The 10,883-nt window shown below is 42.0% G+C and overlaps 1 protein-coding gene across 2 annotated transcripts; it reads left to right on the plus strand.

Moving 5' to 3' along the window:
• Nucleotides 1–3,247: 3,247 nt before the first annotated feature.
• LOC130181359 (cytochrome P450 1B1) lies at nt 3,248–10,883 on the plus strand. Of its 2 annotated transcripts, none has more exons than XM_056395519.1 (3): nt 3,248–3,314; nt 6,285–7,289; nt 7,893–10,883. In XM_056395519.1, the coding sequence occupies exons 1-3, from the start codon at nt 3,307–3,309 to the stop codon at nt 8,494–8,496; spliced, it is 1,617 nt and encodes a 538-aa protein (XP_056251494.1). In that variant the 5' UTR covers nt 3,248–3,306; the 3' UTR covers nt 8,497–10,883. The 2 variants fall into 2 exon arrangements, with proteins under 2 accessions (XP_056251494.1, XP_056251493.1); XM_056395518.1 differs by lacking the exon at nt 3,248–3,314 and adding an exon at nt 5,648–6,170.

Genomic DNA, 10,883 nt, shown 5'->3' on the forward strand with positions numbered 1-10,883 from the left:
CACTCAGTTAATCTGCAAGGTCATTAGGATACTAGAAACACTCATTAGCATCAGTCTCATGAACTTAGATGGAACGGGCTGTGTGTGTGTGTGTGTGTGTGTGTTTTTTTTTTTTTCCAGTGACGGAAAAGAAAAGAAAAAAAAAAACCACAGGATTTTGTGGACTCCTGGGAAATATTGGAGGATTGGGGGGGCAGTTTGACATTTGGAGTCACCGCAGTCATTCAATCGTAATGAGGCGCTCGCGGTTGGACCAAAGCAAAAGGGTTTGCCCCAGTGCTCAACTCTCCCTGACTCATCGCCAAGCCAGATGACAGTTTGGTTTGGTGGTAGTCAGACCAATCACGCGGCGGCAGGTTGATTCATCTCTAATGGAAAGTAATTAACAAGAGGGGGCCATACGGACAGTCCTGATGTGTGTGTGTGTCTCTCTCTGTTTCTGCATGTGAGTGCAGGCACTTTTCTAATTGTACATACATTTTCCTGACTGATAAATGTTGCAGATTGTTAAATTGGAAAAGACATAAAATTCCTGAAGCACAGAGTGCAGCAGTGAAGGGTCATATCAGGTTGAAATACCAAGCAGTGATATTTGTCAATTCATTATAAACATGTAGCGTTCTTGTCATATCCCTGTTGATTCAAGTCAAATTCAGTGTGTTTGTTTTTTGTTCTCAAGGTTGTCTGTCATACTAAACCAGTATGAATTGATTTTTATTTTGGCCACTTGGCAGCAGCAGAACAAAGAGTTGCTTGTGCCATTAACTGTTTAGCTGGTTCCAGTCCCAGTTATCAAGCTACGCTAACATTTGCTAGTTCAGGTTGTAGTAGGCTACATTAATGTTCTTTAGAGGCTAAGAGGCGATTTATAACATGGTTTCTCACTGGGAGCGAGTGGTGGCGATTATGGCTAAAACGCCTCGTAGAGCAGAGGGGAACAATTCTCTGTGGGTTCGTCACTACAAGTAAAACCTCTCACACTACACACAGTCTTTTGATATAAAATGACTGATTAATGCAGCTTTAAATAATTTAGCATTTTTCTTGACTAATGCACAATGGTTTGGCACTTCTGTTGCACCCGCCCCCTGGTCGCTCCACTTTGCTCTATACAACATCAGATAAACCAGGCCTTACCTGACTCAGTACGCCACCCAGGTCTTGGTCCAGGCCGTGGTTATCTCTCACCTCGACTACTGCAGGCTTCCCATCATGCACAGTGAAAGCCTTGTGCAGATGGTCCAGAATGCAGCAGCCTGAACTTAATCATACAGCCATATGTTCCTTCTGGACCAGTGTGTTCCTCCAAGGAATGTCCACCCCTGCACACAAGGCAATCTCAGTTCAGAGTCCAGACTGTTCCGGTCTGTGGTTCCCCAGTGGTGGAACAAGCTATTGTATACACCCTGTATTCATGTTCTTTCACTGGACTTAAGTACATCAATGAATTAAAAAATCTATCATTCTTAATCTCAACATATTAACAGAATACAGGCTTGTGTTTGTTATTAAATTAAAGGTAAAAAAAAAAATGTAATTTTCAGTTTTGTCTTTTTGTCAATAAATTCCATCAGGTCTATTTGTCAAATTACATATTTCTCTAAACATTTTCCTTTAACTTATTATAGCATCAAAATCTAACTATAACTTGAATGTACTGAGTCTAAGTGTGTGAGCAGCTCTTTTCAGTGCCTAACCGTGACGAGCACACAGAGGGTAGAACTGTGTTTAGTGAAGTTGTCAGAGGCTTTCCCCTCAGTTGTCACCCCTATGATGAAGCACATGTGCGTGACTGCTCTGCACCTTTAGAATAGCCTTGGGCAGTTCCCTCCATTGCTCTGTTTTCCCCAGAAGTTCACAGCATTGATTCAAAGAGAAAGATAAGCCCTGTAAGTGCTGTGGACGGCGTGCAGTTCTTCCGAGGTCCTGTGCATGCTTCCACTAATTCCATAAATCAAAGCAATGGCCCTTTTCGTGTGTCATTCCTGTTTGCAGGTGACATAACTTCTTGATACAGCTTACTCTGATTTTTTTCTGTACAAAACTATGCTCTGAATGTGAGAAATGCTGTTAGAATCAGATGTGATCACTGCCCTGCCAGGCTGGAACTCTGCAATGTAACTGTACCTTTACTGTGTGAGCAAATCATCACCTGTACACACCTTCCTGAGCTCCTCCCTGACCTCCATGCTCACTCACACGCGATGAGCAATTGAGCTGTCAGTCAAGCAGGAAGGGAAACTGGTGTTGAAACTGTGCAGTGAGGAGCTTTGGGGGCCCAAGGCAGAGGCCACTGTGTGGGCCCATTTACCCTACAGGTTGTTCTATAGGTAAACTCACCTCACTGCACCTTTGAGGGGGATTACCTCAAAGGCTCGACATCCAAACACAAACAAATGTGGGGTTTAAGGGCTATATTTAGCAGAGACTGGGCTTAGTGTGATTGAGTCTATGCATGAAACTGCACTGATATCTATAAATGGTAAAAATAAGATAAAGATAAAGATAAATTTCAAATATGTGCATCCTCATGCAAATATATGTGGACCCACTAAAAAACCCTTAGAACAGTGGTCTAATGGTTTATCTCAAACTAAACAGTTGACAATGGTGGAAAAATGTTATTGTTAATGTTAATGTGAATATCTGAATTTTATTGGACAGATCTCGGAAAAAATTACTTTTATTTTAATGAATTTATTTTAATTATTTCCTTTTAATTTTATCTCTGATTTTATTTTATTTTTTTCCAATAAATGAAAAAATGAAGGTCTTGGGATATTGATTAATATCGGGATAATAGAATGGAGGTTGGTTTTATTTTTTATGGATTAAACTGTGAAGCTGAATTCATTATTGCCATTCAAACAGGATGTTCAGGTTCACTAGTCACACACACACACACACACACACACACACACACACACACACACACACACACACACACACACACACACTGTGGCTAGTTAAAAAGAAAAAAGAAAACAAAAAACATGCATATTATATTTGCCAATTCCCATCACTTCGTGTATTATCAGCTGAAGATAATAATAATTTAGATAGTAACGTGTCTGCAAAATTACATTTATTAGACCAGATGAGAGGATTTGCTTTTTTTTTAAAAGGCAGAGGGACGTGCTGGGGTTTGGTCTAATAACTGGGTGCTGCCAGTAAAGGAGGCTGGGACCAGTTGTTCATTCACCAGCTTGTCTCCACCCTCATGGATCCATTCCCTGCTGGAATAATGCAAGATCACACAGGATCACCTTGTCAGAGGTTCGTCCAGGGGAGGACTGTCAGAGAGCCATGATTCAGTAAGTTTTTGTGTTTTTCATTTACTTTGCCAAAATATATTTAGTCTCAGAATTTCAACAGGGAATACAATTCACTGAAAATATTGGAATTAAACATTTGTATTAATATAGTTCTATTTAGATTTTTTAGATTTAAATGCATCATAAATAATCTTCTCCTATCAAGAAAAACTATAAAGGCCAAATATGGTACTGTTTTAAATGCTTAGCTACTTTATTGATAATGAAGCTATAAGGTCACAGGAGGGTTTAACATATACTTAAAAAGCATGAACCTTAAATTAAACATATATATATTTTTCATATTGTACTTTGCAGACCAGCTGCACTGCAGCAATCTCATTATCATCTGTTTCAAAACATGATTTGAAGACTATGGGTACACATAAAGCCTATGGTTAATATATTAAGTACAGTAAGGCCAGCATTTTATGTGCTGAATTAAGTAGGATACTACAATATAGTATTATATTTAAATATATTATTTTTTTTATTCAATGCCTCAGTGTTTCTGATTATCTTCCTCTGCTTAGGGTCTACCCATGAAACACAAGTTAGTAAATCGGACTTTTTTTTTTAATTACTTTTTTTTTAGCCAAAAAGAAGAAAAAGAAAAAAAAGAGTGGTATCAAATTAAATGTGGCGGGAGTTTGTGTTAAAAGTAAAAGGAGCAGCTCAGAGGAGCAGTTAAGGGTCAGAGGGCATCAGCACCGGGTTTATCTGAGCCGCTGTCCGCGGTGCTGAAGCTGGATCACCGAATCACATCACAACCAGACCAGACCCGACCTGACCCGACCTGATCTGAGCAGGGGGGGCCGAGCAGAGGACGGAGACCCACATATCATCTGCAGACTGAATAAAACGCACATCCAAACACTCGGATAAGAAATAAAAAAGGAAAAAGCGAGGGTGAGGCTCCGATTCTGGCAGTGAGGCTCGGCTCATCCGGCAGAGCAGAGAGGGACAACATCGATTATTTATTAAATAAAAAACAAATAAATATATAAACACGTGATTAACAGCTGATTATCAATCAACCTTGATCAATCTGTGGTGGCGCGTTTCCACACTCCATATCCAGTGTTCAGCAGCATTAAAGGGAAATACAGAGGTCTATAATGAGTCCTGCACGACAGATCCGATGTTTGTTAATTAGGGGGGATTAATGAGGTTGGCTACAGCACGGGGCTCGCCTCCTCCTGGTGGCTTCATGGGAAAGCGCAACCTCACTTCTGTTAAAACAACTTCAGACTGTGGCATCAGAGGAAATACAGCAAACAGTTGCACAAAAAGCAACTTTATAGTTACAGACCTCTGTTCTCACTTCAAAAAAAAAAAAAAAATAGAGAATCATTTCTGGAGGTGGAAGGAGTTCAGATTCCGGTTTGTAATTTGTAACACAACCAAAAAAAAAGCCTTTGTATACTTGATCAATGGCGAGGCCAGTGTTTCTATATTTATCACGCATGAGCATCACTGCCGTGCGTGTAATGTTTAGATGTGCTGTTTTAAAAGTTGCACACACGTTGATCAGCATTCATCTGGACACACTATACAGCACATCCTTAAAGAGAGAAGGAGAACAAAGCTTTTAAATCCGCAGCTTAATAGAGCAGCTATAGCTTGTTTTCTAAATGGTAACATAAGACGTCACACCTGCGTCAGAGCAGCAATTATAAATGGATGTTTACATTGGATCTGAGCTGTGTAATTTATGTTAAAAACTTTGAACTGTCGGGTATTACCTCCCCTCATGCGGGCACGCACGTTCTTACCAGCGCTTTGACTCCGAGCCTTGATGAGGAAGCCATAAAAATAATGACACAAATATTCAAACTGATAGTATAGGGTATAAGAACTAGGCTATATAGCCTATAATAATAACAATAAAATAATAATAATAATAATAATAATAATAATAATAATAACAATAAAATAATAATAATAATATTGTATATTATAATATATGATATAATATATTATTCACCTATTATTAATATTAGTCGTATTATATTCTAACATTTTAACAGCATGCACATGTGTAAGTAGCTTATTCTGATAATTCTACTAATAAGCCTACATCTCCACCGCATGAAAATAAATAAATAAATAAATAATGATAATAATAATAGTGACTTTGTTAACTAAGCTACTTTCCTCAGCTTTTCACAACTAGAGTTGAAACGCTGCCTTTACAATAGCGCCTGTTGCCTGTGGGTAGGTGAGGGAGGGAGGGAGGCAGTGGGAGAGAGAGGTGGGTGGAGGAGGAGTTGGTGGTGGGAGTGTGGGGTGACACCCTTTGCAACAAACCTGCCCACTGTAACAAGGCTCGGGCATATACAGGCGCTGACGGGCCGTGATGCTGCGCTCTTTGGGGATAAATGACTTGACGCGCCGCTGTGGGGCTTCAAAGCATGCATGCTGCTGACAGAGAGCAGGGAGCTCACACACACACACACACACACACACACACACACACACCCATACGCATATACACACACACACACACACACACACACACACACACACACACACACACACACACACACACACACACACACACACACACACACTGCTTTCACACGCTGTCTGTGGATGCACAACAGGCTGCTCTCTGTGTGTGTCTGACTGGTTTTCTGGATGGAGGATCTGTTGCTCAGGGAAGATAGTTGAAACTAATAACCAGATGTTTCTCACAGTTGAAATGTAGCCTATGGATTCAGTTCATACATATTTGAGGTGGATTTGAAGTTTTGTTTTTGTTTTTTTGTTTTTTTCGACACAAAATCAGCAGCATTAAATATTTCGGGTAAATAAAGGCTGTGATTTTTTTCGATGAAACAAGGACATGGCTAGGTAATTAATCACCCCCTGATTTTTTTTTAATGAACACCCTGTACTTGTTTATATTTGCAACCTTTAATAATATGTGCGTTTAATATAAATATTATTGTCACATTCCTCCTGCAGGATCTCCATCATGAATGTGGCACTGCAGGAGATTCACCCAGCGACTCCTAGAGCTCTGTTGCTGGCATGTGTGACTCTGTTGTTCTCCCTCCACCTGTGGCGGTGGCTCCGGCAGCGGTCGCTCCCCGGCCCGCCCGGTCCTCTCGCCTGGCCGGTCATCGGGAACGCTGCGCAACTGGGCAAGGCGCCGCACTTGTATTTTGCGCGCATGGCGAAGAAATACGGCAACGTCTTCCAGATCAGACTGGGCTGCCGGGCCGTGGTGGTGCTGAACGGGGACTCCATCAAACAGGCTTTGATAAAGCAGGGACCGGATTTTGCCGGCAGACCGGACTTCACCTCCTTCCAGTACGTCTCCAACGGGGACAGCCTCGCGTTTGGCACCATCACCGACTGGTGGAAGCTGCACCGCAAAGTGGCCCAGTCCACGGTAAGGATGTTCTCCACCGGGAACCCGCACACTAAAAAGACATTCGAGCATCACGTCCTGAGCGAGATCAAGGAGCTGCTGCAGCTGTTTGTGGGGAAAACCAAGGAGCACCGGTATTTCCCGCCCATGACGTATCTCGTGGTGTCCACGGCGAACATCATGAGCGCGGTGTGCTTTGGGAAGAGGTACTCCTATGAGGACGAGGAGTTTAGGCAGGTGGTGGGCAGAAACGACCAGTTCACCGAGACAGTGGGGGCAGGGAGCATCGTGGACGTGATGCCCTGGCTCCAGTACTTCCCCAACCCCATCAAAACTATATTTGACAACTTCAAGAAGCTCAACCTGGAGTTTGGCATTTTCATCCGAGATAAGGTCGTTCAGCACAGAAAAACAATCCAGTCCAGCACCATCAGGGACATGACAGACGCCTTTATAGTGGCGCTGGACCAGCTAAGAGACAAAACAGGACTCCCACTAGGGAAGGACTACGTGCCCCCCACTGTTGGGGATATATTTGGAGCAAGTCAAGACACACTGTCAACTGCAGTGCAGTGGATCATCCTCATACTTGTCAAGTAAGCAGTTTTTCCTCTCATTTTAATGTCCTGGCCTTTTACAAGCATAAATAATAGCCTATATAGATTATCATGGGAAATAACACAAGATAATAAATCAGAGTGAGCCCTCATCCTGCTGCTGAAGCTGTCCAGACTTGAGGAAGTTCAGCAGCATTTGTTATGTAACAGTGTAGTGGAGGAGCTGAGGCACAGAGGCAGCAAAATGTAAAGAGGTGAAACTGCACACCAGTGGTAGGGAATCAAGTGCTCAGTCAGCGTGTCCACCACACAAGTAGCAGGATCTTTGCCAGATTTGACAGGAGTTCATTTTCTAATCTTGCTTGATTGTTTAATCTCATCAGTGCCTGGGATTAAACAAATAAGCAGGCAGCTGTAACACAACACCCGGAGGTTTTAAAGGAAGAGATAGGGATTCTACCCCTGCAGAAAGTTGGCAGATGAAGGGACATTAAATTTGGTCCTCAGATCAAATGACACGGTGCATGTTCTCTAAATATCTGTACATGCATGCTCACTTACACCTTCATTAGCTGATATGAAGAAGAGATAAATGGAACTTCCATCATCCTCACCTTAAACATGCTCACCTGTCACCCGTAGGTATCCTGAGATGCAGGTACGTCTCCAGCAGGAGGTGGACAAGGTGGTGGACCGCAGCCGCCTCCCCTCCATGGAGGACCAGCCGCAGCTCCCTTACTTCATGGCCTTCATCTACGAGGTGATGCGCTTCACCAGCTTCGTCCCTCTCACCATCCCCCACTCCACCACCGTGGACACCTCCATCATGGGCTACACCATACCAAAGAACACGGTCGTCTTCATCAGCCAGTGGTCCATCAACCACGACCCGGCCATATGGTCCCACCCGGAGACCTTTGACCCCCAGCGCTTCCTGGAGGAGGACGGGGCGCTGAACAAGGACCTGACCAGCAGCGTGCTCATCTTCTCCCTGGGCAAGCGGCGCTGCATCGGCGAGGAGCTGTCCAAGCTGCAGCTGTTCCTTTTCACCGCCGTCATCGCCCACCAGTGCCACATAACCGCAGAACCGGCCAGGCCGCCCACACTGGACTACAACTACGGTCTGACTTTAAAACCTCACCCCTTCTCCATAGCGGTGTCTCTGCGTGAACATCCGAGGCTGCTGGATGGAGCTACCAGGCAGGACGTTGGTGAGGGGGTGAAGGGTGAGCCCTCCTCAGACTGAATACAATAAAAGCTACAATAACAACAACAACAAAAAAGACAGAAAAAATGAAGGCTGAAACACAAAAGACTTATGAACCATAGCTCATGTTTGTGGGCTGAAAACTATATTTATAAGCTGCAATCTCAGGCTGAATTCACCCTTTACATATTGTTTTAAATGCGTAACATGACAGAGAATGACTGATATCTGACTTATTTCCAAGTATTATGGTGCCAGACGGAAACAGACAGGCGTCTGTTTCTCAGGAGACGCGGCGCGGTGCTGTGCGTCTCACACACACACACGACCAGCAGGTCACCTGGGATGAATCTCTTTGAACATCAAACACTACCTGACAAACCACTCAGCAATTAGCATCTTCTTTTGATTCATGGAGGGGGAGGACTGCAGTCAGCTGCACATCACCAGCAAACAGCCTCAACCAGACCTCAGTACAGGCAACACTGCTGTTACAGGAGTCATAGCCGCCGCTGCTGCTGTAACACAACCCTGTGACTTTAGTGTGATTGCCCTTCAGTAGGGACATCATAGTGTTGTCATGCTCTGTCAAATGTGTTAAAAAAAAAAAAAAAAAGTATCTCCAAAATGTCAGCTTTTCAACAATCCCTTACAATCCCACCATTTAATTTAATTTAATTTAATTTTTTCCTAATAAAGGTTCCAAACACCTTTTTAATGCCATAGCAAACTCTACAAAACAAAAACAATATGTGATATAGTACAGTAAGTACATACAGTAAGTAAAAAACTGGAGTTACAAGATTTTTATGTGACAAAAGCAATGTATCATTTAAGGTCAGTGAATAAGCTCATGGAGTACTTCAGCCCTTAAGCCTGATGTCTATTAACAAACCGTTCAGTACTAACGTCTAGTTTGTGATATATAGTGTGAATGTGTAGTTACTCAGGAATAAGGCCCTTTAACTAGAAAGCTTTTTAAAGTCATGTCATTAATATATTCTCAAACCTGCTGTAGATGCTGTTTGAAAGGACAAGGCAAAGGAGTGTAAAGGGTACACCACACCTGCTGCAAGTACTGTCTGTGTCTGTGAACTGCTGTCCTATGAAAAGATGAATATTAGATCAGTGTTATTTTATTTTCTTTGTCACTCACAGAGGTGTTGTTACAGTTTGAATGTTGTAGGATGCTGCTCTATGGAAAACCTTTTTTTTTTCTTTTTTTTTTTTTAATCCATCATGTAATTTCCATGCTCAAGATGCCAGTAACCAAACTACTCATGTTATTCTATTTACAGAAATATTCATGTATTTGGGACACTTGGGGTAGTCTCTTTTTTTTTTTTCTTCTTTTTTGTAGACTCATCTAATTGCTTCTAATTGCTGTCTCAGCATGGGAGACTAATGCACTGACTGTAAAGTTTTGGATTTGAGTATTTGTTGACCTGCTACCTAAATATGTTTAAATCTTGGAAATAATAAGTGACTTTAAAGAAGTCTTAACAGACTTAGAACACGTTATCTCTATTTCTCAGGTGCCCCTTAAAACTGAGATGATACACCCTGATAAATGTAATAAATTTGACTGTTGGTAGATCCTGATATATCGACTGATGAAGTCCAGTGAACCTATCACTTTCTATATACAACCCAAAAGACCTTAAAAAACATGACAGCCCAGGACGATCTTCTAGGAGGGAAAGCATAATCATAATGAATGAGCTGAACTGACATGGAAAGCAGTGAAAAAGCAGTTTCCCTTTCTTCAGTAAACCTAGTGATACTATCCTTCCACAATCTGGTTTTGTACGTTTGAATGGGAATCACATAGGACTGAACCCACTGTTGGAATTACATCTTGCGTGGTAGTGGTGGTGGGGGGGGGGGGGGCATGGGTCTCTCTACCTAAGCCATGACAGTCAGTGTAGTACAGTCATCATGATAGGGGGTCAAGACATACCTCAAATCCAAACAGTACAATAATTTTTACCTCAAATGCTTTTTTTATTTGATTTTATACAACTATACAACTTGGACAGGTGAAACATCTCTCTAGCTTCACAGTACTTTAAGCTTTTGACTACACATTACTGCAGCTGTGATGTTGCTCTGCTGAGTATTTCTTCAACCTGCTTGCCTGGAAGTTGTTTTAAATATTGTTCCATATAATAAACAGACACTTTAACTATTCTGGTTTTCAACTGATGCAGTTTCCTCTGTGTAAACCTGGCTAAAGGTGAAAAACATTCACATTAAAACTAATAAGCATAAGCAGAGAAAGTAGGATTTAATATAAAGAAAAATTACATTTTTAACAAGAATTACCACCTTGTGGCTGTAGTTTATATCCATGTCTGTCCAGACTCCTATAATAAATGTAGTGAAGACTTTGAAGGAATTTAATAAAAGGTATTAAGTGTATTTTC

This window comes from Seriola aureovittata, chromosome 14 (genome assembly GCF_021018895.1).
Source record: "Seriola aureovittata isolate HTS-2021-v1 ecotype China chromosome 14, ASM2101889v1, whole genome shotgun sequence".
Classification (NCBI taxonomy): domain Eukaryota; kingdom Metazoa; phylum Chordata; class Actinopteri; order Carangiformes; family Carangidae; genus Seriola; species Seriola aureovittata.

Coding starts and splice junctions, on each gene's coding strand:
- LOC130181359 (XM_056395519.1), top strand. Junction 7,290..7,892: donor ATCATCCTCATACTTGTCAA/GTAAGCAGTTTT, acceptor TGTCACCCGTAG/GTATCCTGAGATGCAGGTAC.